Source organism: Mesoplodon bidens (genome assembly GCF_964165515.1).
Source record: "Mesoplodon bidens genome assembly, chromosome: 14".
NCBI classification, from domain to species: Eukaryota; Metazoa; Chordata; class Mammalia; order Artiodactyla; family Ziphiidae; genus Mesoplodon; species Mesoplodon bidens.
Genome location: NC_138170.1, coordinates 40,867,922 through 40,895,612, shown reverse-complemented (window position 1 = coordinate 40,895,612; position 27,691 = coordinate 40,867,922). Strand labels below are relative to the sequence as shown.

The 27,691-nt window shown below is 36.2% G+C and overlaps 1 protein-coding gene across 2 annotated transcripts in view; it reads left to right on the top strand.

The window, feature by feature from the left end:
- Positions 1 to 27,691, top strand: part of VRK2 (VRK serine/threonine kinase 2) — a 97,668-nt gene that overhangs the window by 19,691 nt on the left and 50,286 nt on the right. For both annotated transcript variants that reach the window (XM_081254626.1, XM_081254625.1), the window contains exons 3-7: positions 17,827 to 17,876; positions 18,550 to 18,619; positions 20,223 to 20,310; positions 21,914 to 22,019; positions 23,223 to 23,315. In XM_081254626.1, coding sequence (XP_081110752.1) covers positions 17,827 to 17,876; positions 18,550 to 18,619; positions 20,223 to 20,310; positions 21,914 to 22,019; positions 23,223 to 23,315 — 407 coding nt within the window. The remainder of the gene's footprint in view (positions 1 to 17,826; positions 17,877 to 18,549; positions 18,620 to 20,222; positions 20,311 to 21,913; positions 22,020 to 23,222; positions 23,316 to 27,691) is intronic.

Here is a 27,691-nt window from a genome sequence, read left to right as displayed (position 1 = left end):
ATAGTGTCATACAGAGTAGTTTCACTGCCCTAAGTTTCTCCTGTGTACCACCTATTTATCCCTCTGCCCCCTGTTCCAGAATGGCATACAGTTGGAATCATACATTATGGAGTCATTTCAAACAGGCTTTTGTTTCTTTTGGGTACACCCAGAAGTGGAATTGCTAGATCACATGGTAGTTCTAGTTTTAATTTCCTGAAGAACCTCCATATTGTTTTCCGTAGTGGTTATACCAGTTTATATTCCTACCAATAGTGTACAAAGCGTTTCCTTTTCTCCACATCCTCACCAGCATTTGTTACTTCTTGTCTATTTGATAATAGCCCTGCTAACAGGTGTGAGGTAATATTCACTGTGCTTTAATTTGCATTTCCCTGATGATTGGTGATGGTGAGCACTGTTTCATGCACCTGTTGGCCATTTGAACGTCTTCTTTGGAAAAAATCTGTAAGAGCCTTTGGCCATTTTAAAATTCGGTTATTTATTTATTTTTTGCTATTGAGTTGTATGATCCTAGTAAGTATATTTTGATATTGGATATGTGGTTTGCAAATATTTTCTCTCATTCCATAGGTTGCCTTCTCATTTTGTTGACGGTTTCCTTTGCTGTGCAGAAATTTTTAGTTTTTCAGTTAGTCCCACTTATGTATTTTTGCTTTTATTGCCTTTGTTTTTGGTGTTAAATCCAAAACAGTCATTACCAAGACAGATATGAAGGAGCCAACCCCCTGTATTTTCTTCTGGATCTTTTATGGTTTTAGGTCTTACACTCAAGTCTTCAAATCCATTCTGAGTTGATTTTTGTGTACAGTATAACATAAGGGTCCAGTTTAATTCTTTTGCATGTGGCTATCTAGTGTTCCCAGCACCATTTATTGAAGAGCCTGTCCTTTCTACATTGTATATTCTTGACTCCTTTGTCAAAAATTAATTGACCATGAATTATTTCTGGACTCTCTATACTGTACCATTGATTTACACTTCTGTTTTTATGCCAATACCATACTGTTTTGATTATTATAGCTTTGTAATACAGTTTGAAATCAGAGAGTGTGATGCCTCCAGCTTTGTTCTTCTTGCTCAGTATACTTTGCCTATTCAGGGTCTTTTGTAGTTCCATACAAATTTTAGGATTTTTAAGAAATTTCTGTGAAAAATGCCACTGGAATTTTGGTAGGAATTACATTGAATCTGTAGATTGCCCTGGGTAGTCTGAATGTTTTAACACTGTTGATTCTTCTGATCCATGAGCACATAATATCTTCCCATTTATTGTGTCCTCTGCATTTCTTTCATCAATGTTTTCAGGTCTCTGGTGTACAGATCTTTCTCATCCTTGGTTAAATTTATTCCTAAGTAATGGATTCTTTTTGATGGTACTATAAGTGGGATTGTTTTCTGAATTTTTCTTTCTGATACCTCATCGTTAGTGTATGGAAACACAGTTGATTCTTGTATATTGATTTTGTATCCTGGAGTCTTAAGGATTTTCTCTATAGAATGTCATCTACAAACAGAGATAATTTTACATTCTTTCTTCCCAATTCAGATGCCTTTTATTTCTTTTTATTGCCTGATTTCTCTGGCTAGGACTTCCAGTACTATGTTGAATAAAAGTGGTGAGAGTGGGCATCCTTGTCTTGTTCCTGATCTTAAAGGAAAAGCTTTCAGCTTTTCACTTTTGGGTGTGATGTTGGATGTGGGCTTTGCATAGTTAGCCTTTATTATGTTGAGGTATGTTCCTTCTATACCCAGTTTTTGAGAGTTTTTTGATCGTGACAGCATTTTGAATTTTGTCAAATGCTTTTTCCGTATCTATTGAGATGATCATATGATTTTTATCCTTCATTTTGTTAATGTAGTTTATCACGTTAATTGATTTGCATATGTTGAACCATCTTTGCATCCCAAAATAAATCCCACTTGATCGTGGTATATGATCCTTTAATGTACTGTTGAATTCAGTTTGCTAATTATTTGTTGAGTATTTTTGCATGTATCTTCATCAGGGATATTGGTCTGTAATTTTCTTTTCTAGTAGTGTCTTTGACTTGTTCTTTTCAATTGTCTTTCTAGTCTCTATTTATTTCCATTCTGATCTTTATTTCCTTTTTCTACTAATTTTGAGCCTCCTTTTTTCTTTTTCTAGTTCCTTGATATGTAAAGTTAGAATATATATTGGAGTTTTCTTTTTTCTTAGTGTAGATGTTTATTGTTATAAAATTCCTTCTTAAAACTGTTTTTGCTGTAACCCATAAGTAGTGATATGTTGTGTTTCCATTTTCATTTGTCTCAAGTTATTTCTTGATTTTTAAAAATTTCTTCTTTGATCCATTGGTTGTTCAAGAGTGTATTGTTCAATCTCCACAAATTTATGCATTTTCCAGGTTTTCTCTTGTAATTGATATCTAGTTTTGTACCATTGTGGTCAGAAAAGATACTTGATATGATTTCAGTTTCTTAAATTTGTTAGGACTTGCTTTGTCACCTAGTATGATTTATCCTAAAAAAACGTTCCATGTGTGCTTGGGAAGAATGTATTCTGCTGCTTTTGATGGACTATTCTATGTATATTAGGTCCCTCTTATGTAACGTGTAGTTTACATCCATTATTTCCTCACTGATTTTCTATCTGGATGGTCTGTCCATTGTTGAAAGCAGTGTATTGAAGCCCTGTACTATTATTCTATTGCAGACTATTTCCTCCTTCAGATCTATTAATATTTGCTTTATATATTTAGGTGCACCTATCTTGGGTCCATAGATATTTACAATTGTCATATCCTTTTGATGAACGGATCCCTTTATCATTATATAATGATCCTCATTGTCTTTTATTTATCTTTTTAAATGAATTTTTATTGTAGTAGAGTTGCTTTACAATGTTGCCTTAGTTTCTGCTGAACAGCAAAATGAATCGGCTATACGTATACATATATCCCCTCTTTTTTGGATTTCCTTCCATTTAGGTCACCACAGAGCATTGAGTAGAGTTCCCTGTGCCATACAGTAGGTTCTCATTAGTTATCTATTTTACACATAGTATCAATAGTGTATATATGTCAATCCCAGTCTCCCAATTCCTTCCACACCCTCCCTTTCCCCCTTGGTATCCATACATTTGTTCTCCATATGTCTGTGTCTCTATTTCTGCTTTGCAAATAAGATCATCTATACCATTTTTCTACATTCCAAATATATGCATTAATATACGATATTTTTCTCTTTCTGACTTACTTCACTCTGTGTGATAATCTCTAGGTCCATCCACCTCATTACAAATAACTCAATTTTGTTCCTTTTTATGGCTGAGTAATATTCCATTGTATATATGTGCCACATCTTCTTTATCCATTCATCTGTCGATGGACACTTAGGTTGCTTCCATGTCCTGGCTATTGTAAATAGTGCTGCAGTGAACATTGGGGTGCATGTGTCTTTTTGAATTATGGTTTTCACGATATATGCCCAGTAGTGGAATTGCTGGGTCATGTCTCTTGTTACAGTTTTTGGTTTAAAGTATATTTTATCTGAGATAAGTGTAGCTTTCCCTACTTTCTTTTGGTTTCCATTTACATAGGACATCTTTTTCCATCCCTTCACTTTCAATCTTGTGTGTCTTTGAAGCGGAAACCAATCTCTTTTAGATGTCATATAGTTGGGTCTTATTCTTTTTATCCATTTAACCACCCTGTCTTTTGGCAAATTTAGTCTATTTACATTTAAGTAATTGTTGATAGGTGTGAACATACTGTTGCCATTTTGGTAATTGTTTTCTGGTTGATTTGTAGTTCCTTTTTTTCTTTCTTTTTCTCTTGCTCTCCTCCTTTATGATTTGATGATTTTTTCATAATGATGTGCATTGATTTCTTTATCATTTGTTTATCTGAAGTTTTTGTTCTTGGAATTACCATAAAGCTTGCATGAAGCATCTTATGCTTGTAACAGGCTGTTTTAAGCTGATAACTTAACTTTGAGTACCTAAAAAGGTGTACATTTTTATGCTCCCCCTCCACACGTTTTATGTTTTTGTTGTCAAAATTTACATGTTTTTGTCCCATGTATTCATTAACAAATTATAATATAGTTTTTTCTAATACTTTTGTTTTTTAACCTTTATACTAGAGTTGTAAATGATTTACCCGCTACAATATTAGTATATTCTAAATTTAACTGTATTTGCCAGCTAGTTTTATACTTTTATATATTTTCATTTTAATAATTGGTATCCTTTTGTTTCAGCTTAAGGACTCCCTCGTTTAGCTAGTTTCTGCATCTCTTTCAGAGGGAGTCGCTGGGTTTGTGGCTGTATATTCGGTGGAGGGAAGTGCAGGAGCCTACTATGTCACCACTTTGGGTACTCCTCAGTTTTCTTAAAATGAAAATTTTAATGATATAAATTTCTTTCTGGATGCTACTTTCATTCATTAAATTATTCATCAAAATTTTAAAGAGTGCCCACTAGCCTTATAATAGGTGCTTGGGATACATCTAAATAAAACAAACTATTCTGTCTTTGTGAGGCTTACATTCTATCAGAGAGAAACAAGCAGTAAATTTGCACTTTAACTACATCCTAACTAGATTCAATATAATATTTTCAATATTATATAGTCCTGTGTATTTTCTAATTTTCATTGTGATTTCTTCTTTGGCCTAGGGACCAGGCATTATGGTCACAGAATGTAGCCTTAATAATCCTTGTTCTTTGATATTTGATGAAACCTGCTTTCTCGGTAAAAATATGGGCAGTTAAAAAAATGTTTCATGTTGGGTTAAAAAGAAAATATATTCTTCTGTTGTTTTTTATGTGGCCTTTAGATAAGCACTGTTAATTCTATTGTTTTAATTTGTTTTTGCTTATATATTATGGAATTGTATTAAAATCTTCCATGATCTTTTTCACTCTCAGTTTTTTTTCTTGGAATTCTGCTTGTTTTGGACATATGTTATGAAGGCACATTATCAGGTGCTTTCAAGTTCATAATTTTTGTCTTTCTGTTGACTCATTCCTTTTATGATTAGGGTGGACTAACTATGTCTAATAATTCTTCTTTCCTAAGACTTACATACTTTTGAAAATATATATTCCAGCTTTCTTTCAGCTAATTTTGGCTAATTAGTTTATTTTTTATCTTTTTATTTTGTTTCTCTGCACCACTAGGTTTTAGTATACATTTATTTATGTATTTTTTAACAACCTTACAGTTGCTGTCCTTAGAGGGTGAGCTTAGTCTATTCAAATTTATTATGATTACTTGCATCTTTTTTCAAATCTAAGATGTTATTGATTATAGCATACATCATTATTTTGTATATGTATGTTAAGTATCCATTAGATGCTTAAAAATTCATAATTATCTTCCTCTTGAATTGTTTGTTTTTTTGTGTTTATGTAAGACCTGCTTTATATGTAATACCTAATACTGCCCATTAAACTATGACACAATACCTTTAAAATAATCTTACATATGGAACACAGTTGTTGCAGTCTGTGTAAGTCTTTGGTTGCTAGTGTCAGAAATTCAAATGAATTTAAGCAAAAGGGGGATTTATTAACTCTTGTAAGTGAGAAGTACAGGGCTTTCCTCGCTTTAGGTATGGGTAACTCTAGGGCTTATGCAATGTCACTAAGACTCTCTCTCTCCCTGCCTTAACCCTACTTTCCTCAGTTCTGGATTTTATTATCAGGCTTTATTTTCCCTTTACCGAAGGAAAGTGATCACTGCTATTTCTAGGATTTTGGTGTCCTTAAAGCTTATGGTCTATCTTGTGTTATGCAGCATTTTAATGTCAAATGCTAGGGAAGACTTTTATACCTAGTTGGGGCACTTTGCTTTTTCTGAACTGGTTATGGTGGCCTGTGGGCTTGTACATTCCAAAGTGCTACACTTGGTCATGTGCTCAACTCTGGAATGTAAGGGAGGATACACTGTGATAGGCACCCCTACTAGGTCTACATGGATAGTGGGAGGTTTGGTTCTTCAAAGGAACAACCAGATGAGGTTACCAATGAATAGAAAAGAGATGCTAGAAAGGCAAATGTCATATAAATGTACAATGCATTCCTTATCATGTCATCAGACTTCTCATCAGAAATTTAAATGAGGATGTGAGACTACTATACTTTCAACACTATCACTGTCTATGATTGATCTTTCTTCTCAACTTCTAATAGATCAGTCAGCTGTAACGTACCAGACTAGATCCCTTTCCCTCCACGGTCAAGTCCTATCAGTTTCACTTTCTGAAATTTCTGGAATCTGCTCATTCTTTTAATCTGCCATTGATACTCTAATCCAATCTGTAGTTGTCTCTTCTCTAATCTCTCAATATTAAATCCTTACTAATCTATCTATATCTACTCTGGTTCCCTTTCAGTCTTTTCTCCACATTGTAGTGTAGTGATCTGTTCAAGATGTAAATCTCATTATGTGTTTCCTGCTCCTCAACTATACCTCAAACTTCTAATAAAATTTTTCATGGAGAGAAATTCTTAGCTAGATTTGCATCTGGCTCTTCATCATCTCTTCAGCTGTTTTTGCACAAGCATTCCCTTTTGTATAATTAAATTGTACATTCTCATCATACTGTCCACCTCTCCTTTTAACACTTGTGATAATTACAGTTTTACACCCCATATGAGTATTTGATGAATGTCTGATTTCTCCACTAGACTATGAAAGCAGATACCTTGTCTTTGTCTGTTTTCTGTCATTATTTAATTTCACTACCTAGAATGTGAAGGATTCTATTTGTTTTTAAGTAGGAAATAAATATTTATTTAATTAACTGATCGATTGCTGTAAAGAGACCTCCATGGTCACTAGGACAATTTATATGTTCAACATCCATCTCCAAGAGCTTTCTGGTCAATTGATTTTGGATTTAGGCCCTCTAATATAATCTGACTTGGAAGTTTATAGAGAATATTGTGTAGCTATCAAATGACAAGTGTGGGGATGTTTCAAGTATCTGTCAACACATTCATGTGAAATCATATGAAAGGAAGATTCAGATTATAAAGCAGTAAAGATACACTTTGAAATCAGCAAGGAGTAGAACATTGAACTGGTTGGATATCTTTTTTCCCCACTTGCAACATAATAAGTTACTTATCTAATTGAAACCCTCATTTTCCTTTTGTGCTTTTCTGTTTCTTACGTTCTGTTGGGTTTAAAGATGTATTTGGGGCTTCCCTGGTGGCGCAATGGTTGAGAGTCCGCCTGCTGATGCAGGGGACAAGGGTTCGTGCCCCGGTCCGGGAAGATCCCACATGCCGCGGAGCAGCTGGGCCCGTGAGCCATGGCCGCTGAGCCTGCGCGTCCGGAGCCTGTGCTCTGCAACGGGAGAGGCCACAACGGTGAGAGGCCCGCGTACCGCAAAACAAACAAACAAACCAAAAAACAGCAAGAAAATTTAGCTGGAAATTATTTAAGGTCACAGAACACAGTTTGGAGGATTAAGCATCCACATGGGTTTGCAAATTTGCTGTTCCACATCCCGAGCCAGAGGTGGACCTGTTTAATATTGTCAGGCGGGAGAAAAAGAGTAATAGAAAAAACACTGAAGTTTGGTTGATTTCAGAGCCTCACTTGTCTTAAAAAAATTAAACCTTGTCTAGTGAGTTCAAGAAAGATTTAAGAATATACACTGCATCATGTTTAAACAATCTGAGTGGATGAAAGAGAAAAGTGTCCTGGGGGTGGGTAGAGGGAGGGGAGGAAAGTGGGGAGGTGACACCTGCAGAGGGGAGGGGCCCTCAGAATGGGTCTTGAACTCGTGTGGGTCACAGACCCTCTGACAGCCTGATGGAAGCTTTCTCAGAAAAATGATACGTGATTTTGCATATAGTCTCTGAAACACATCCTCATTCACAAGCTGCAGATGATAAACCCCTGGGTTTGGTGGGAAGTACCTACCAGCATCAGGAGACCAGTGTTTGTGGACAATCCTTTGGAATCCTTACAACTTTTAAAACTGTGGTAAAATGTACACAACATAAAATCCATCATTTCAAGCATTTTTAGATGTATAGTTCAGTGGGTCTGTAAACATCTCTTCATGTCCCCACGTTCAATTCTTTTGTAGATATACCCAGAAGTGGAATTATTAGATCATATGCTAACTGTTTAATTTTTCGAGGAATCACCACACATGTTTTCCACATCAGTTGTACTACTTTACATTTTAATATAACATAGGGTTGTAATAGGGAAGAACATTTTGTATTCTCAATCACTAAAGGGATGTTGCCTATAAGCTTAAATTGCACACAGTGGCCCATCTCGGACTCCTGCCTCCAAGATTAAGGTAAATGAGCATTCAGCTAAAATACCTGTGTTTAGCTCCCAGGAAACCTCCTGAGCAGGCCCACCTGTGAGTGACTGCACGAGGGAGAAATTAACACCTCCCCTCCGGAGGCTGACAGGAAGTGCTTGGTTTTACGCCCTCCCCTTTTAGTGTAAAAGGAGCGTGAATTCTGACTCAGCAAGATGGTTCTTTGGGCGTCCAGCCCGTCATCTTGCTCTGCTGCCTTCCCAGATAAAGTCACTCTTCTTTGCCCCAGCAACTCGCCTCTCAATTTATTAGCCTGTCGTGTGGCGAGCAGTACAAGCTTGGACTTGGTAACAAATTTTGAAGAAGCCACCCAGGAGCCTTGCTGCTCGTGGCCTGCCAGCCCTGGTTGGGGAATTCTGGGGTAAGACCTTAGCAGCTGCCGGGACCCCGTGTCCTGAGGGTCTGCCCTTCAGAGTTCTCTGAAGCAGCACCGGCCACCCCAGCGCTTGGCAGTGGAAGGAAGGAATCCACGTTTGGGAGCCGACGGCCTCCGTACGGTAGGGTAAGTGGCTCTGGTGTGTACAGCCAGGAAATTGATTCCTCTCCGTTTGGGGCTTTTTCTCTGGAATAAGCCAGTTTGTTTCGTATTGGAGTGGGGTGTACCCTGTTGGAGAGAGGAAAGAGTTGTTGGACTTTTACCCGATTTGTGAACTGGTTCGTTTGCTTCTCTGAAGGCTAGCACTTGTATGCGCTGTTTGTGTTTTATCTTGAATTTCTGTCTCCAGAAATGGGGAATGTTTACCACCAACTAAAGATTCTAAAGAATATTCATTGCCCCCGTTCAGTAGGAAATAGCCAGGGCAGTCTTTGTCCCTTTTCCCACAAGATTGTGGACTGGACGTTGACAGTGGGTTATGGTAATGGGGAAGAACCTCTGTATCCTGTTACTAGTTAATCACTAAAGCGATGCTGCCTAGAAGCTTAAATTCTTCATAACGGCCCATCTCTGGGACCCCGGCCTCTCGGGTAATGAGTATTCAGCTAAAATACCTGTGTTTAGCTCCCAGGAAACCTCCTGAGCAGGCCCACCTGTGAATGACTGCAGGAGGGAGAAATTAACACCTCCCCTCCGGAGCCTGAGGGGAACCAGGAAGTGCTTGGCTTTAGTCCCGCCCCTTTCAGGGTAAAAGGAGCCTGAATTCTGACTCAGTCAGGCAAGACGGTACTCTGGGGGCACGAGCCCACCATCTTGTGGGTTTGGGGGCTCTCTGAAGGAAGTCGTTATTCTTTGCCCAGCAACTCGTCTCTTGATTATTGGCCTGTCCTGTGGCGAGAAGTATGAGCTTGAGTAACAGAGTTCCATTAAAACTTTTGTTTTGGGGCTTCCCTGGTGGCGCAGTGGTTGAGAGTCCGCCTGCTGATGCAGGGGACAAGGGTTCGTGCCCCGGTCTGGGAAGATCCCACATGCCGTGGAGCGGCTGGGCCCGTGAGCCATGGCCGCTGAGCCTGCGCGTCCGGATGCTCCGCAACGTGAGAGGCCACAACAGTGAGAGGCCGGCGTATCGCAAAAAAAAAAAAAAAAAAAAAAAAAAAAGATGTATTTGCTGTTTTGGACACTTGCTTTGAGAAAAGAAGCAGGGAGTTTCTACTGCCTTCCTCCTCAGGAAGCAAAGACCATTGCCTAGATTCAATATTGTACTCAGTGGACCAGGGTTAGGGCAGGACTATTTCTCTCCAGCCTTGGGTACCATAGTGGTAAAAATAGTTTGCCATGGGGTGGGAGGACGGGCTTTTCTCATCCTTTCTTCTACACTAGGACTGGACCCCTTCTTTTTATACTTTCTTTAGTTTTTTCCTTCCTAGGTATGGATAATCCACTCCCCCTGCGGTTCCCGTGGGACTGCTGCGTGGGTGAAAATGAAATGACTATATGAATAAACAGGAAAAGAAAATTTTAATTAATATAAATAAGTTAGTTTCTTTTTTACCGTAAAGAGGTCTGGGTTCACAGTTTATATCTAATATCAACCAAAATTGAAGTATCAATAATTTCTTTGACTAATAGCATTGCTAACATCAAAGTTTTTGGAGATTACTTAAGAAAATTGTGCATGAGTTGGCTTAGCTGTGAAGTAGAATTTATATAGTTTAGTAAATTTATAACATACATCTATTAAGTGAATTAATAGAGAAAAGACAAGTTGATAGAGTTAGGAGCAAAGGAAAAATGTTAGGAGTAGTAATGAGAGGACATAGCGTTTTGGTAAATATACTGAAAATATACCTGAAGAATTTGATCATAATCTAACTGACAGTTTTCAATATTAGTTTGACCTTTTCTCCCTTCACTTTCCTTTTTTTTAAAAAAAAAATTTATTGGAGTATAGTTGCCTTACAATGTTGTGTTAGTTTCTGCTGTACAGTGAAGTGAATCAGCTATATGTATACATATATCCCCTCTTTTTTGGATTTCCTTCCCATTTTGGTCACCACAGAGCACTGAGTAGAGTTCCCTGTGCTATATAGCAGGTTCTCATTAGTTATCTATTTTATGCCCAGTAGTGTATATATGTCAATTACAATCTTCCAGTTCACCCCACCCCCCGCTTCCCCCTTGGTGACCATACATTTGTTCTCTTGCTCTGTATCTCTATTTCTGCTTTGCAAATAGGTTAATCTGTACCATTTTTCTAGATCCCACACATATGCATTAATATATATTTGTTTTTCTCCTTCTGACTTACTTCACTCTGTATGACAGTCTCTATGTCCATCCATGTCTCTACAAATGACCTAGTTTTGTTCCTTTTTATGGCTGATAGTCCACTGTATATATCTTCTTTATCCATTCATCTGTCAATGGACATTCAGGATGCTTCCATGTCCTGGCTATTGTAAATAGTGCTGCAGTGAACATTGGAGTGCATGTGTCTTTTTGAATTATGATTTTCTCTGGGTATATATATGCCCAGTTGTGGGATTGCTGGGTCATCTGGTAGTTCTGTCTTTAGTTTTTTAAGGAACCTCCATACTGTTCTCCATAGTGGCTGTGTCAGTTTACATTCCCACCAACAGTGCAAGAGAGTTCCCTTTTCTCCAGACCCTTTCCAGCATTTATTGTTTGTAGATTTTTTGACGATGGCCATTCTGACCGTTGTGAGGTGATACCTCATTGTAGCTTTGATTTGTATTTCTCTAATAATTAATGATGTTGAGCATCTTTTCATGTGTTTGTTGGCCATCTGTATGTTTTCTTTGGAGAAATGTCTATTTAGGGCTTTCACCCATTTTTTGATTGGGCTTTTTGTTTTTTTGATATTGAACTCCATGAGCTGTTTGTATATTTTGGAGACTAATCCCTTCCTAATCCCTTAACTAATCCCTTCTCAGTTGCTTCGTTTGAAAATATTTTCTCCCATTGTAAGGGTTGTCTTTTCATCTTGTTTATGGTTTCCTTTGCTGTGCAAAAGCTTTTAAGTTTCACTAGGTCCCATTTGTTTATTTTTGTTTTTATTTTCATTGCTCTAGGAGGTGGGTCAAAAAAGATCTTGCTGTGATTTGTCATAGAGTGTTCTTATGTTTATCTCTAAGAGTTTTATAGTGTCCATTCTTTCATTTAGGTCTCTAATCCAATTTGAGTTTATTTTTGCGTATTGTGTTGATTTCATTCTTTTACAGGTGGCTGTCCAGTTTTCCCAGCATCACTTACTGAAGAGACTGTCTTTTCTCCATTGTGTATCCTTGTCTCCTTTATCGTAGATTAGTTGAGCATAGGTGCATGGGTTTATCTCCAGGCTTTCTATTCTGTTCCATTGATCTGTATTTCTGTCTTTGTGCCAGTACCATACTGTCTGGATTACTGTAGCTTTGTAGTATAGTCTGAAGTCAGGGAGTCTGATTCCTCCAGCTCCGTTTTTCTTTCTCAAGATTGTTTTGGCTATTTGGGGTCTTCTGTGTTTCCATACAAGTTGTAAAATTTTTTGTTTTAATTCTGTGAAAAATGCCATTGGTAATTTGATAGGGATTGCATTGAATCTGTCAATTGCTTTGGGTAGTATAGTCATTTTCACAATATTGATTCTTCCAATCCAAGAATATGGTATATCTCTCCATTTGTTTACATCATCTTTGATTTCTTTCATCAGTGTCTTATAGTTTGCTGAGTACAGGTCTTTTACCACCTTATGTAGGTTTATTCATAGGTATTTTATTGTTTTTGTTGCTATGCTAAATGGGGGTGTTTCCTTAATTTCTCTTTCTGATCTTCCATGTTAGTGTACAGGAAGGAATGCAAGAGATTTTTGTGTATTAATTTTGTATTCTGCAACTTTACCAAATTAATTGATTAGCTCTAGTAGTTTTCTGGTGGCATCTTTAGGATTTTCTATGTATAGTATCATGTCATCTGCAAACAGTAACAGTTTTACTTCTTCTTTTCCAATTTCTATTCCTTTTATTTCTTTTTCTTCTCTGATTGCCGTGGCTAGGACTTCCAAAACTATGTTGAATAATAGTGGTGAGAGTGGACATCCTTGTCTTTTTCCTGATTTTAGAGGAAATGCTTTCAGTTTTTCACCATTGAGAATGATGTTTGCTGTGGGTTTGTCGTATATGGCCTTTATTATGTTGAGGTAGTTTCCCTCTATGCCCACTTTCTGGAGAGTTTTTATCATAAATGGGTGTTGAATTTTGTTGAAAGCTTTTTCTGCATCTATTGAGATGATCATATAGTTTTCTTTAATTTGTTAATATGGTGTATCACATTGATTAAGTTGTGTATATTGAAGAATCCTTGCCTCTCTGGGATAAATCCCACTTGATCATGGTGTATGATCCTTTTAATGTGTTGTTGGATTCTGTTTGCTAGTATTTTGTTGAGGATTTTTGTGTCCATGTTCATCAGTGATATTGGTCTTTAATTTTCTTTTTTTGTGATATCTTTGTCTGGTTTTGGTATCAGGGTGATGGTGGCCTCGTAGAATGAGCATGCGAGTGTTCTTTCCTCTGCAATTTTTTGGAAGAGTTTGAGAAGGATGGGTGTTAGCTCTTCTCTAAATGTTTGATAGAATTCACCTGTGAAGCCATCTGGTCCTGGACTTTTGTTTGTTGGAAGATTTTTTATTGCAGTTTCAATTTCATTACTTGTGATTAGTCTGTTTATATTTTCTATTTCTTCCTGGTTCAGTCTTACAAGTTTGTACCTTTCTAAGAATTTGTCCATTTCTTCCAGGTTGTCCATTTTATTGGCATAGAGTTGCTTGTAGTAGTCTCTTAGGATGCTTTGTATTTCTACAGTGTCAGTTGTAATTTCTCCTTTTTCATTTCTAACTTCATTGATTTGAGTCCTCTCCCTTTTTTTCTTGACGAGTCTCGCTAAAGGTTTACCAGTTATGTTTATCTTCTCAAAGAAACAGCTTTTATTTTCATTGATTTATGCTATTGTTTTCTTCATTTCTATTTCATTTATTTCTGCTCTGATCTTTATGATTTCTTTCCTCTACTAACTTTGGGTTTTGTTTGTTCTTCTTTCTCTAGTTGCTTAGGTGTAAGGTTAGGTTGTTTATTTGAGATTTTTCTTGTTTCTTGAGGTTGGAATGTATTGTTATAAACTTCCCTCTTAGAACTGCTTTTGCTGCATTCCATAGGTTTTGGGATGTCATGTTTTCATTGCCCTTTGTTTCTATGTATTTTTTGATTTCCTCTTCGGTGTCCTCAGTGATCTTTTGGTTATTTAGCAGTGTATTGTCTAGCCTCCATGTGGTTGTGTTTTTTACAGGTTTTTTTTTTCCTGTAATTGATTTCTAATCTCATAGTGTTGTAGCATTGTGGTTGGAAAAGATGCTTGATATGATTTAAATTTTCTTAAATTTACTGAGGCTTGATTTGTGACCCAAGAAGTGATCTGTCCTGGAGAGTGTTCCATGTGTGCTTGAGAAGAAAATGTATTCTGCTGCTTTCGGGTGGAATGTCCTATAAATATCAATCATGTCTATCTGATCTATTGTGTCATTTAAAGCTGTGTTTCCTTATTAGTTTTCTGTCTGGATGATCTGTCCATTGGTGTAAATAGGGTGTTAAAGTTCCCCACTATTACTGTGTTACTGTCGATTTCCCCTTTTATGGCTGTTAGGATTTTCCTATGTATTGAGGAGCTCCTATGTTGGGTGCATAAATATTTACAATTATTATAGCTTCTTGGATTGATCCCTGGATCATTGTGTAGTGTCCTTTCTTGTCTCTTGTAACAGTCTTTATTTTAAAGTCTAATTTATCTGATATGAGTATTGCTACTCCAGCTTTCTTTTGATTTCTGTTTGCATGGAATATCTTTTTCCATCCCCTCACTTTCAGTCTGTATGTGTCCCTAGGTCTGAAATGGGTCTCTTGTAGACAGCATATATATGGGTCTTGTTTTTGTATCCATTCAGCCAGCCTGTGTCTTTTGGTTGGAGCATTTAATCCATTTACATTTAAGGTAGTTATCGATATGTATGTTCCTATTACCATTTTCTTAATTGTTTTGCATTTGTTTTTGTAGGTCTTTTTCTTCTCTTGTGTTTCCTGCCTAGAGAAGTTCCTTTAGCATTTGCTGTAAAGCTAGTTTGGTGGTGCTGAATTCTCCTAGCTTTTGCTTAACTGTAAAGCTTTTGATTTCTCCATCAGCCTGAATGAGATCCTTGCTGGGTAGAGTAATCTTGGTTGTAGGTGTTTTCCTTTTAGCACTTTAAATATATCCTGCCCCTCACTCCTGGCCTGCAGAGTTTCTGCTGATAAATCAGCTGATAACCTTATGGGGATTCACTTGTATGTTCTTTGTTGTTTTTCCCTTGCTGCTTTTAATATTTTTTCTTTGAATTTAATTTTTGTTAGTTTGATTAATAGGTATCTTGGCATGTTTCTCCTTGGGTTCATCCTGTATGGGACTCTCTGTGCTTCCTGTACTTGGGTGGCTATTTCCTTTCGCATATTAGGGAAGTTTTTGACGATAATCTCTTCAAATAGTTTCTCAGATCCTTTCTCTTTCTCTTCTTCTTCTGGGACCCCTATAATTTGAATGTTGGTATATTTAATGTTGTCTGCAAGGTCTCTTAGACAGTCCTCATTTCTTTTCATTCTTTTATCTTCATTCTGCGCCTTAGCAAATATTTCCACCATTGTATCATCCAGCTCACTTATTCGTTCTTCTGCCTCAGTTATTCTGCTATTGGTTCCTTCTAGTGTAGTTTTCATTTCAGTTATTGTGTTGTTCATCTCTGTTTGTTTGTTCTTTAATTCTTCTAGGTCCTTGTTAAACATTTCTTGTATTTTCTCGATCCGTGCCTCCATTCTATTTCCCAGATTTTGGATCATCTTTACTATCATTACTCTGAATTCTTTTTTACGGAGCTTGCCTATTTCCTCTTCATTTATTTTGTCTTATAGGTTTTTACCTTACTCCTTCATCTGTAACATATTTTTTTGTCACCTCATTTTTTTTTGATGAGTATGGCTGTGTTCCTGTCTTGCTGGTTGTTTGGCCTGAGATGTCCAGCACTGGAGTTTGCAGGCAGTTGGGTGGTGCCAGGTCTTGGTCCCGAGATGAGGATCTCTGGGAGATCTCACACTGGTTAATATTCCCTGGGGCCTGAAGTTCTCTGTTAGTTCAGCAGCTTGAACTTGGCGCTCCCATCACAGGAGCTCAGGCCCAACCCCTGGCCTGGTCATACAGGGATACCTCCCATCCCCTTAGGTGTCAGTGGTCCCCCACTAGCGCCCAGTAGTTGCTCTGTGAGAATTGCTCCAATGCATTCTTGTGTACTTGTGAGGAGATGCGAACTCCATGTTCTTCTACTCCGTCATCTTGACTCCGTTCCCCCTGGGCCATCCTGGAGAAGAGGGATTGAAGCCAGGGGAAAGCTAGAGCATGGGAGACCTGTCAGAAGGCTTGTTTGATGAAATTGGGTAAAGGATGGCGACATTCTGTACCCGGGCTTTACCCGCGGTGGGGCAGTGGGCACTGTGGGCAGCCAAGGTGCGCTTCCACCTCTCACTGATTGTTGATTATCCTTCCTGTAAGCACCTGGACATTTCTGCAGCATCGGCTCCTCAGACCAGCCAGATAGCTTCCATCAGCTCTTTCAAAGCTGGGGGAGGAACAGGTTGTGCAGGCTCTGGGTTCAGCTTGGCTAGTCTATCCCAAAAGGAATAGCATGTGTTTTTGCGAACACAAAGGGATGCTTTTCTCTTTCATAGTTACGACACTATGGTTATAAGGGACTTCATATGTCTTCTACAATAGCAAAGAGAGGAACACACTGTTTTCTTTCATTTCCAATATGCTAATTGGTACAAACTGCTCTCAAAGGCATCTGCATGCCAAATCCAGAAATTCTATCTGCATATTCCACTGAAGATTAAGTAGCCTGTCACAGTTCTTTATTTCTTTGATGGTTGTTGAGCTGCACCCCACTGACCTACAAGGCCTCTACTTGCCCAGCTTCAAGACTGAAGATAGAGCTCGGAGTTAGTGACAGAGACATTAGTGTTTAATGGATGGGGGAGCATACATGTCTGAATCAAGGTCCTGGAGCAACACTCCAAGGTTTGTGGTGGACAGTGGACAGGATGTGGTGGCCGACTTTGCTGGGGGGGTGGGGGGAATCCTTTCAGTTTCCTTTAAACATCATCCTGACAAACAACACAGTGCCTTGCCTATTCTAGCTTCTTGATAAATAAATATTGGTTAGTTGAATGAATAAAGGAATAAATGAATGAAGAGTAAATAGTTGAATGACAACATTCTAGACCTTCACAATATGAATAAATATACATGTCAACTTCTCTTATCAAGATTTGAATACAAAGTAATCTTTTAATAATTTAGATAATGTAGATGAAATGATTGATTTGATTTAAGAATTTGAACAGTGGAATTTTCATAAGTTGGATTACTGTATCTAAAAATGCAAATGGTAAGTAATAAAATGAAGTAAGATAACTTGAAATTGAAATGAGCTTATGTTATGAGATACATACTCTTTAATTTAGGAATAGTTGATTGCTAGGCTCAGGAGATGATTTTTTAAAGACTTTATTCTCTTTCTAACTTGATTTATTTTAGAATTTTGCCAAATAGAAGTTGTTTTGAACTTTCTACTTAAAATGAATCAGTGTTCACTTCTGAATTATCATAGATTTTAATTTAGCAAAATTCAGTCAATGGATTATACTATATATCATTTATTGGGTTTAACGCTATATATCTAGAAAATAGGTTCCCCTACATTTGGATCTATGTGACTGATATAATCTGTTGGTTTCCGTGTTTGAATGTTTGAGTATGGTTTATGGTAAAGAGTGTGGGCTGTGGTGTCAGATTTGAGTTTCAATCCCCAATCTGCTGCTACTTAGTGAACAAATTATTCAACTTGTTAAACCTTAGAAGCATCTTGTATAAAATGGAGGTGATACTTACCATAAGAGGTTCTTAGTCCAGTGTCTGGGATATAGTAGGCATTCAGTAATTGGGAACAACTATTGTTTTCCTCACTGTCTTTTGTTCTGCAGCTTTCCCCATAAATAACCCAGATAAAGATGCAAGACATGTAATAAAAGTGGTAAGTATTGCTCTTAAATTTGTGTTTCACATATATTTGACATTTTTATCTTCTGCTTTATTCATTTCATTTTTGTAAAAATGTTTCTCACCTTAGTTTTCATAATTTTAATTAACAATACATCTAATATTATAATGTTCACATTATTAAAATGTAAAGACTGGAGAATTTTGTTCTTCTGCATTGACATTTATCATCCTTGTATCTTATCTAGCTCTCTATCTTCTGCCTTTCTTTTCCTCTCTGCTCTAGATGATAAAGTCCTTAAAGGCAGGAATGAGGTTTTATTTTTGCTTGTATCCCCTGTGGCTGGTACTATGAACAAAATATTGTAGACACTCAGTAAAGGTTCATGTATGAATGAACCACCAGGGTAGTTTGCAGTGTACCCACCCTGTTATACATGTTAGTACACATTGAGTGTCTGTGTACGTGTACAGTTCTCAGTGTTTTTAGTAAGTTCTTTCCATAAGAAGACTACTTTCATGTCTAAGACTGTATAGAGATAGCATTACAAAATGTTAAAAATGAGGTTCTTTGTTTATTTAGTGCTTTTCTGAGATTTTTGTGATTCAAGTACTATTATATATTACATATGTATACTCATTTTCACAGTTGAAATACTAATTCCATCTTTAATTTTTTTCTAATTAACTGTTCTTTTCTTTTATAGGAATATCAAGAAAATGGCCCATTATTTTCAGAACTTAAATTTTATCAAAGAGCAGCCAAAAAAGACTGTAGTAAGTAAAATTAGCAAAGTAAGCTACTTCCATATGTATGTTTGCTAAAGTGGCTGTTAATATTTTTGTCTTTTTCTGGACTTATGGAAAATTCTTTTCAATTAGGAATTTTTATTGTAAAATGATACAGTTATTGTTACATAAAAACAAAACACATGGTATACAAATCTTGATATTATATACATAATTGGTTATATATTTCAAGTCAAAGTTATTTCTGTTACTTTACAGAAAATGTTGGATTGTTGATCTAAGCTACCAAGAGTTCTCTAGGTATAAAAGATAGTAAAATGAAATTGTTTCTTTCACAAAAAACCATCTGGATAAAAAGGATATAAGAAAAAGACAATAAAATGGGCAGTAGATTATAAAGAAAAGGAATGACCATAGAATAGATTCGGGCATAGTGTATGGAAATGATTAAACATTAAGATGATTTAGAAAATACGTTTAAAATGTTAAATATTTGTACGTTGAGTAATTAATTGGAGCTGGATATCAGATGTAAGAACTATCAGAGGATTGGAATATGAAATAAATATGAGCAGAGCTAAGAAGGAAAAAAAACATGTTATAAATACTGTATGATATAGATGGACTAGTAAAGCTTAAAGGAAATTGATATGAGTATAATTAAGGTCCTTTACATTATGTTTAGGAAAGAGAATGATGAGTCTAACCTCAATAGTTAACTTTGTTTTGTTTAACGAAACCTTCTGATCATTAAGACTATAGTCTTTACTAACTGCTTAAACTATGTCAGAGTGACAAACAGAATCCATTAAACTTCATTGCTTATCAGTAGAGCTGTCTTAAACATTAGGCATATATGGTAGAAAAATGAAAAATTAAATAAGCTGCCTGATTATTTAAGTGGATTTGATTTTTTTAAACAAAATTTAATCAAAACAGTTTCAGTACAACAGTTTCAGAGTAAGATGATTTTTCTGCCTAACTTTTATTTATTTATTTATTTTGACTACTGTGGCTTTAGACTTTTAGTAATACAGAAGAAAAAGCTGTCTTTCTACTGATCCTTTGGTGGTTAACATTTTGTATTTAAAAATGTAACAAACATAAAAGGGAATTAATTTTTTTAATGAATAGAAACATTTGTGTAAATGATATCAATGCATTTTATGACTGCTATTTTTGTTTTTGTTTTTTATTGCATATTTTATTTTTTGTATTAAAAAAATTTTTTTGTAGTATAGTGGATTTACAGTGTTGTGTTAGTTTTTGCTATACAGCAAAGTGAATCATATATACATATATATATTATATATATATCCACTCTTTTTTAGATTCTTTTCCCATATAGGTCATTACAGAGTATTGAGTAGAGTGACTACGACTATTTTTGTTTTGGTTATAACTGATTTAAAATTTTAAAATGTTAGAAATCTGTGTATGTTTTTATGTTAATTATAGTGATAAATAGAATTTGCAACTATGAGCTAGATATATTTGATTTTTAAAAAATGTTTTTAGGAAGGTCTAATTTCTATTTAAGTTAGCTAAATAAGTTTAAGCATCTACGCAAAAGTAAGAAATACCTTTCTAAAAAAGTATACCTTTTTTCCTGTGAAATTTGTCTTTGCAGTCAAAAAATGGATAGAACTCAAACAGCTTGATTATTTAGGAATTCCTCAGTTTTATGGATCTGGTATTACTGAATTCAAGGGAAAAAGGTAAAATGGAATTATTATAATCAAATATTGTCCTGTAACTATTTCTCATGTGGTCTATTAGTTATTTATTGCTATATAACTAATGACATAAAATGTGGTGGCTTATAATGACAAACTAATATTATCTTAGTTTCTGTGGGTCAGTTATCTATGTATAAATGGCTTCCCTAGATGGTTCTTGCTCAGGACTTCTCATGAGGATATAGTCAGATGTCTTTTGGGCTGTAGTCTTCTCAAGGCTCGACTGGGGAAGGATCTGCTTTCAAAATCACTCATGTGGCTATTGGCAGGCCTAAGAGGATCAGCTTTTAAATTCTCTCACGTGATTGTCGGCAGGCCTCACTTCCTCACCATGTAGGTCTCTCCAGAGGGTGCCTGAGTGTCATAAAGGCATGGCAGCTGGCTTGCAGTAATTGAAAGAGAGAGAGAAGGAGAAAGAGCACACACAAGAGCATGCATCCAAAAAGAAAGTCACAGTCCTTTTATAATCTAATTTTAGACATGATAGCCCATCATTTCTATTGTATTCTCTCTGCTAGAAGCAAGTCATTAAGTCTACCCCATATTCAAGAGAGGAGATCTAATTAAACTCCATCTCTTGAGGAGAGGCACAACCAAAAATTTGTAGAAATATTTTTAAACTCACCAAACATGGCTAGTCATCACATATAAATATTTTAAAAAAATTTTAAAAAATTTTTTTAAAATGTCATTTGTTAGGTACCCATTTTGTTCTTTCAGTAGCCTTTTAAGATAGGTGATAATATTTCTTTTCCTAGGTGAGAAAATAGGCTCAGAGGTCAGTGCTTTGCCTAAATGGTCTTTAAATGCTATAAATTTAAAAAAAAAGAACAGTAATCTTGAAACAAAGTCAAGGGCTACCTATAGGGGAGTGAATGGCTGAGTAAACCATGGTACATCTATATCATGTAATGCTATGCAGCCCATTAAAGGAATCAGTTAGAGCTCTACCAGTTGATTTGGAAGGATTTCAATGAGATATTATTGAAAAATGTATGATGCAGAAAAGTTCATATAATTAGATTGCATTTTGTCAAAAAAATTCCTATATGTATTTGTGTGTGTGTATACATAGATAGATATAGAATAGGGGCAGATATGAAGGGAAGAAAAGGGGCGGGGAGAGGTCCCAAACAGAAGAGAAAAGGAAGACGTACATTTAGGAAAACACATGTTTATAAATATATAGAGAAAGTAAATATGATTTTATAAGGTCAAGAAACAAATATAAATAAAATTTTCTGTATGGAAAAATAATTGCTCCAGGCCATATGGCAAGAAGGTGATGGAGTCAAAATGAATTAAGTTCAAGACTAGTTTGGAAAGACTTCTCTTTTCCTGTTCTAAGACAGTGTGAGTGGTTCAGCACAGTGCTCTTCTACTCAAAAACTAACTGCAAAGTAAATACTTAGTATGTTTCTGGAAAAGAATGGCAATATAACGTACATTCATTCTCTAATGGTTCAGATTGCATCATTCTTTACTGTTAAGTTGGGGGTATTTTTCCATTGTTTCAAATTCATAAATAGACAGTTTCGGCATTGCTATTTTAACATCTCCTTTTGACTTCTCCTTCTTATAGTTACAGATTTATGGTAATGGAAAGACTGGGAATAGATTTGCAGAAGATCTCAGACCAGAATGGTACTTTTAAAAAGTCAACTGTCCTGCAGCTAGGTATCCGAATGGTAAGAAAGAATGACTTATTTCCCATGCTCCATTTTCAGATTATTTACTTGTTACAACATACAAATTGTTGCCCTTTGTGGAATTATCAGAGAATGAAGGATTATTGCCCTAGAAATGTCAGTTATTGAGCGTAGATACTATTTTGGTGAAATTGATAACAGTGGGCTCTGTAAGTGACAGAATGTGCTGTGTTTGGCACTACAAACTCAATTAGGCTTTGGTTCTACAGTCTGAATTTTTTTTTTTCTCACAGCTTTGTTTTACATATCAGAACAAGCTTGCATTGCTATAAGAATAACCTCTCTTTTGTCAGTTATATTTATAACAATGCAAAGTATGGCAAAATATTTTATTTTCCATACTACACATGTGGTGGTAAGGGGGTGCTATAAAGTTTTTATTATGAGTTTGGGATGGTGGCAGTAATTAGTGTGGCAATGAATAATATATACTTCGCCAAATAAGAAGCAATGAAATCTTAATAGCACCCATGCACACATTTTGTTTATACCACGTATTCGTCTTATCTTGTTTGTGTTTGGTTTGCCTAAGCTCCATTTTATTTTTTCCACTTTAGATAGAATGCGACTACTCATGCCAGGTTGGGATGTGGCAAACAGAACTCATTAATTTTCCCATCCATCCTCTAGCCAGCCAACAAATGTTTATTGAGCACTAGGCGTAGGTAACATGCAAGTCTCAAGGGTTTCAGAGATGAAGCATAGGTGTTTTCTGTTACTCTACAGAGGGAGAATGCCTTTCTCTGTGATCATGGACGTGGGATTTTGTTCTGGGAGCCCCCAAACCTTCTTTATAATTATTGCTTGGGCGAGGGATTGTTGAGTGGGCGTCATGATTATTTCACTTTAGGTCTCTGATTTTATCATAATTTTCCTCTTTGCACAGTGTGATTTGGGCACCTTGCTGTCAGGAACATAGGCATTGTTGAGTCTTGGCTTCCTCTCTATCAGAGGTGCATTTAAAACACTTGATATTTGAGGATCCTTTTATTCACCTTTTTCCCAGGATGAGCGACCAGCACATGTGATAATTTTAGAATAGATAAATGCATAATTGTGAAATACATCATTTTGTCATTGTTAATGTGAAAAAAAATACATGTTATTCTCTATTCACAATGTTCAGGTTGATCTGGAGTTCTAAATAGACATCAGTATAACCTTATATATTTCTTTTCACAGTTGGATGTACTGGAATATATACATGAAAATGAATATGTTCATGCTGATATAAAAGCAGCGAATCTACTTTTGGGTTACAGAAATCCACATCAGGTAAATACAGTATTAAGCTTGTGCCTTCAGTAAGGATCCTCAAAGTACCATACTGAGACATTCAAAAAACAAACTCCTAACAGGCAAAAGTTTGCAAATGAGGACTTAACATGATGAGTGTTGTAATTTATCCTATCTTGCTTATCTAATTTAATGCACTAAACTGATAAGTGATTAGGATGAGGAAGCTGAGACTGGGGGCGGGGGGGTAAATAATTTATTAATGGACATATAATGGCTGAGCAGGGATTTGAACTTCTGAGCAAATATAAACAAAAACCATCAAAATGCAATGAGAGGGCTTCCCTGGTGGCGCAGTGGTTGAGAGTCCACCTGCTGATGCAGGGGACACGGGTTCGTGCCCCGGTCCAGGAAGATCCCACATGCCGCGGGGCGGCTAGGTCCGTGAGCCGTGGCTGCTGAGCCTGCGCGTCCAGAGCCTGTGCTCCGCAACAGGAGAGGCCACAACAGTGAGAGGCCCGTGTACCGCAAAAAAAAAAAAAAAAAAAAAAAAATGCAATGAGAGAAGGGATGGATTTATGCAGAGAAAAAACAAAAAGGCTGTCACCTTAGTTCTTCCACTGTATAAACAATTAAGTTTTAAACAGAGCAGCATTGCCGATACAACTTTTTGTGATGATGGAAATGTCCTGTATGTTACTGTCCAGTATGGGAGCCATTAGCCACATGTGGCTGTTAAGCACTGGCCATGTGGATAGTACAATACCAAATGCTGGTGAAGATATGGAGCAACAGGAACTCTCATTCATTGCTGGTGATATGGCCACTGTGGAAGACAGTTTGGCAGTTTCTTACAAAACTGAACATACTCTAACATATGATCTGGCAGTTAAATTCCTTGGTATTTACCCAAAGGAGTTGAAAACTTATATCCACAGAAGTACCTACACACAGATGTTTATAGCAGCTTTATTCATAGTTGCCAAAACTTGAATAAAGATATCCTTTAATCGTTAAATAAACTGTGGTTCATCTGAACAACGCAATAGTACTCTACATTAAAAAGAAATGAGCAGTTAAGACATGAAAAGACATGAAGGAAGCTACATGCATATTACTAACTGAAAATCTGTATAATTCTAATTAAATAACTTTTGGAACAGGCAAAAATATGAAGGTGCTAAAAACATCAGTGATTGCCAAGAGTTAGAGAGAAGGGAGGGGTGAATCGGCAGAGTAAAGAGGACTTTGAGGGAAGTGTGTCAAAAGCCATAGAATGTTTAACACCACAAGTGGACCCTAACGTAATCTGTTGACTTTTGGTGATAATGACGTATTGGTGTAGGTTCATCTGTTGTAACAGATGTAATACCGTGGTGTGGGATGTTGACAGTGTGCGAGGCTATATTTGGGAGGAGGGGAGAGTGGTGTATGAGAACTTACTGTACCTTCCACTCAGTTTTACCTAAATTGCTCTACATTTAGTAAAATTGAATTTGAAACTGCTCTAAAAAATAGTCTTAAACAATGAGACTTGTGTGACCTAAGAACTGAATTTTAAATTTAACTTAATTCTAATTAATATTTTTTTCATCTTACTTTCTTCCCCAGCTTTATTGAGGTTTAGTTGACAAAAATTGCATATGTTTAGGTTGTACAACATGATTTATTTAAGGTATACAAAATGATGATTTATTATCCTATATATTGTGAAGTGATTAATCAAGTTAACACATTGATCACTTCACATAGTTACCTTCTGTTTTGTTTTGTGGTGAGAACACTTAAGACCTACTCTTAGCAAATTTGAAGTTTACAGCATTATTAACTATAGTCACCATATTGGGCATTAGATCCCCAGAACTTATTCATCTTCTAACTAAAAGTTTGTACCCTTTGACCAGCATCTCCCCATTTCTTCCACACCCCAGCCCCTGGTACCACTGTTCTATACTCTGATTTATAAGTTTCACTTTTGTATATGCCACATATAACTGAGATCATACAGTATTTGTCTTTCAGTGTGTCTTGGTTTATTTCACTCAGCATAATATCCTCTAGCATAATGTCCTCTAGGTTCACCCATGTTGCAAGTGGCATATTTCTTTCTTTTTTATGACTGAATAATACTCCATGGCATATATATACCACATTTTCTTTATCCATTTATCCATCAGCAGACACTAAGGTCATTTATGTATCTTGGCTATTTTTAATAATGCTGCAGTAACATGGGAATACAGATATCTCTTCAAGATAATGATTTCTTTTCCATTAGATATATACCCAGAAGTGGATTGCTGGATCATATGGTAGTTCAATTTTTAATGTTTTTTTTTTTTTTTGAGGAACCTCCATACAGTTTTCCATAATGACTGTACCAACTTACATTCCCACCAACAGCGTACAAGGGCTCCCTTTTCTCCCATACCCTCACCAACACTTGTTATCTCTAATAGCCATTCTAACAGTTGTGAGGTGTTGTTTCATTGTGGTTTTAATTTTTCATTTCCCTGATGATTAATAATGTTGAGCACTTTTTCATATATTAGTTGGCCATTTGTATGTCTTCTTTGGAAAAGTGTCTCTCTAGGTTCTTTGCCCATTTTTGAATTGGGTTATTTTGTCTTGCAAGTGAGTTATATGAGTTCTTATGTATTTCAGATATTAACCCCTTATCAGATATGTAGTCTGCAAGTATTTTCTCCCATCCCATAGGTTGCCTTTTCATTTTGTTGATGGTTTCCTTGGTTGTGCAGAATCATTTTAGTTTGATGTAGTCCTACTTGTTTATTTTTGGTTTTGTTACCCATGCTTTTGGTTTCAATTGCAAAAAATCATTGCCAAGGCCGGTGCTCAAGGATTAGAAGAATTAACATTATTAAAATGTCTGTACTACCCAAAGCAATCTACAGATTCAATGGAATTCCTACCAAAATTCCAATGGCATTTTTCACAGAAATAAAAAACCAATCCTAAAATGTGTATGGAACCACAAAAGACCCTGAATAGCCAAAGCAATCTTGAGAAAGAACAAAGCTGGAGGCATTACACATCCTGAATCAAACTATATTACAATGCTATAGTAATCAAAGCAGTATGCTATTGGCATAAAAACAGACATAGCCCAGTGGAACAGAATAGAGAGCCATGCATATACAATCAACTAATTTTTGACAGGGGTGCCAAGAATATTCAATGGGGCAAAGATAGTTTCATCAGTAAATGGTGGTGGGAAACTGGGATATACGCATGCAAAAGAATGAAATTGGACTCTTATACCATACACAAAAATAAACTCAAAATGGATTAAAGACTTAAATGGAAGACCTGAAACCATACAACTAGAAGAAACCTAGGAAAAAAGCTTAATTTTTGGCTTCCCTGGTGGCTCAGTGGTTGAGAATCTGCCTGCTAATGCAGGGGACATGGGTTCGAGCCCTGGTCTGGGAGGATCCCACATGCCGCAGAGCAACTAGGCCTGTGAGCCACAACTACTGAGCCTGCGCGTCTGGAGCCTGTGCTCTGCAACAAGAGAGGCAGCAATAGCGAGAGGCCCACGCACCGCGATGAAGAGTGGCCCCCGCTTGCCACAACTAGAGAAAGCCCTTGCACAGAAATGAAGACCCAACACAGCAAAAATAAATAAATAAATAAATAAACTCCTACCCCCAATATCTTCTTTTAAAAAAAAAAGCTTAATTTTAATTGGTTTACATTTACAAAACCACATGTGGCTGGTAGCCACTGTATCAACAGAGATTTAAAGAGTTAAAAAATTGAGTCTATAAATAATTAGAAAACATTTAACTGAATATTTAACTGAACTGTACATGAGGAAAGAAATTTCTAAATAAAAATACCCCCAAAATCTTAGAAAATATTGTGAAATTTCAAATTTTAAGATATCTGTATATTAAAAAAATTGAAAAATGAAAGGCAAGTGAAAATCTGGGAAGTATATTTATAACAAATATTTTAGGATATATAGCAACTTTAAGAAAATTAATATGAAAAACACCAAGTAATTTCTTAAAACTGATTAAAAAGAATGAGCAGAAAAGAAATACGACTACCTGAGAAATAAATGAAAAAAAGTTCACCATCACTAAAAACTAAGAGATATGCAGATCAAAACAGGCAACATTTTAAAAGAACTTATCAAATAGGAAAAGTCTAAAATAAAAATCTGATGATATTGAGGCTGATGAGGGTGCAGACACTTGTAGAATGCCAGTGGGAATGTAAATTAAATGGGAGTAGTAGAAGAAATTAAGTTAATGGAAGGGCAATTTGGAAATATATATTAAAAGCCTTTAAATGTCTGCATACTTTTTTAAGGTTAGGTTTATTGACATATAATTTACAAACAGTAAAATTCGTCCTTTTGATGTGTTTTGACACATATATATCGT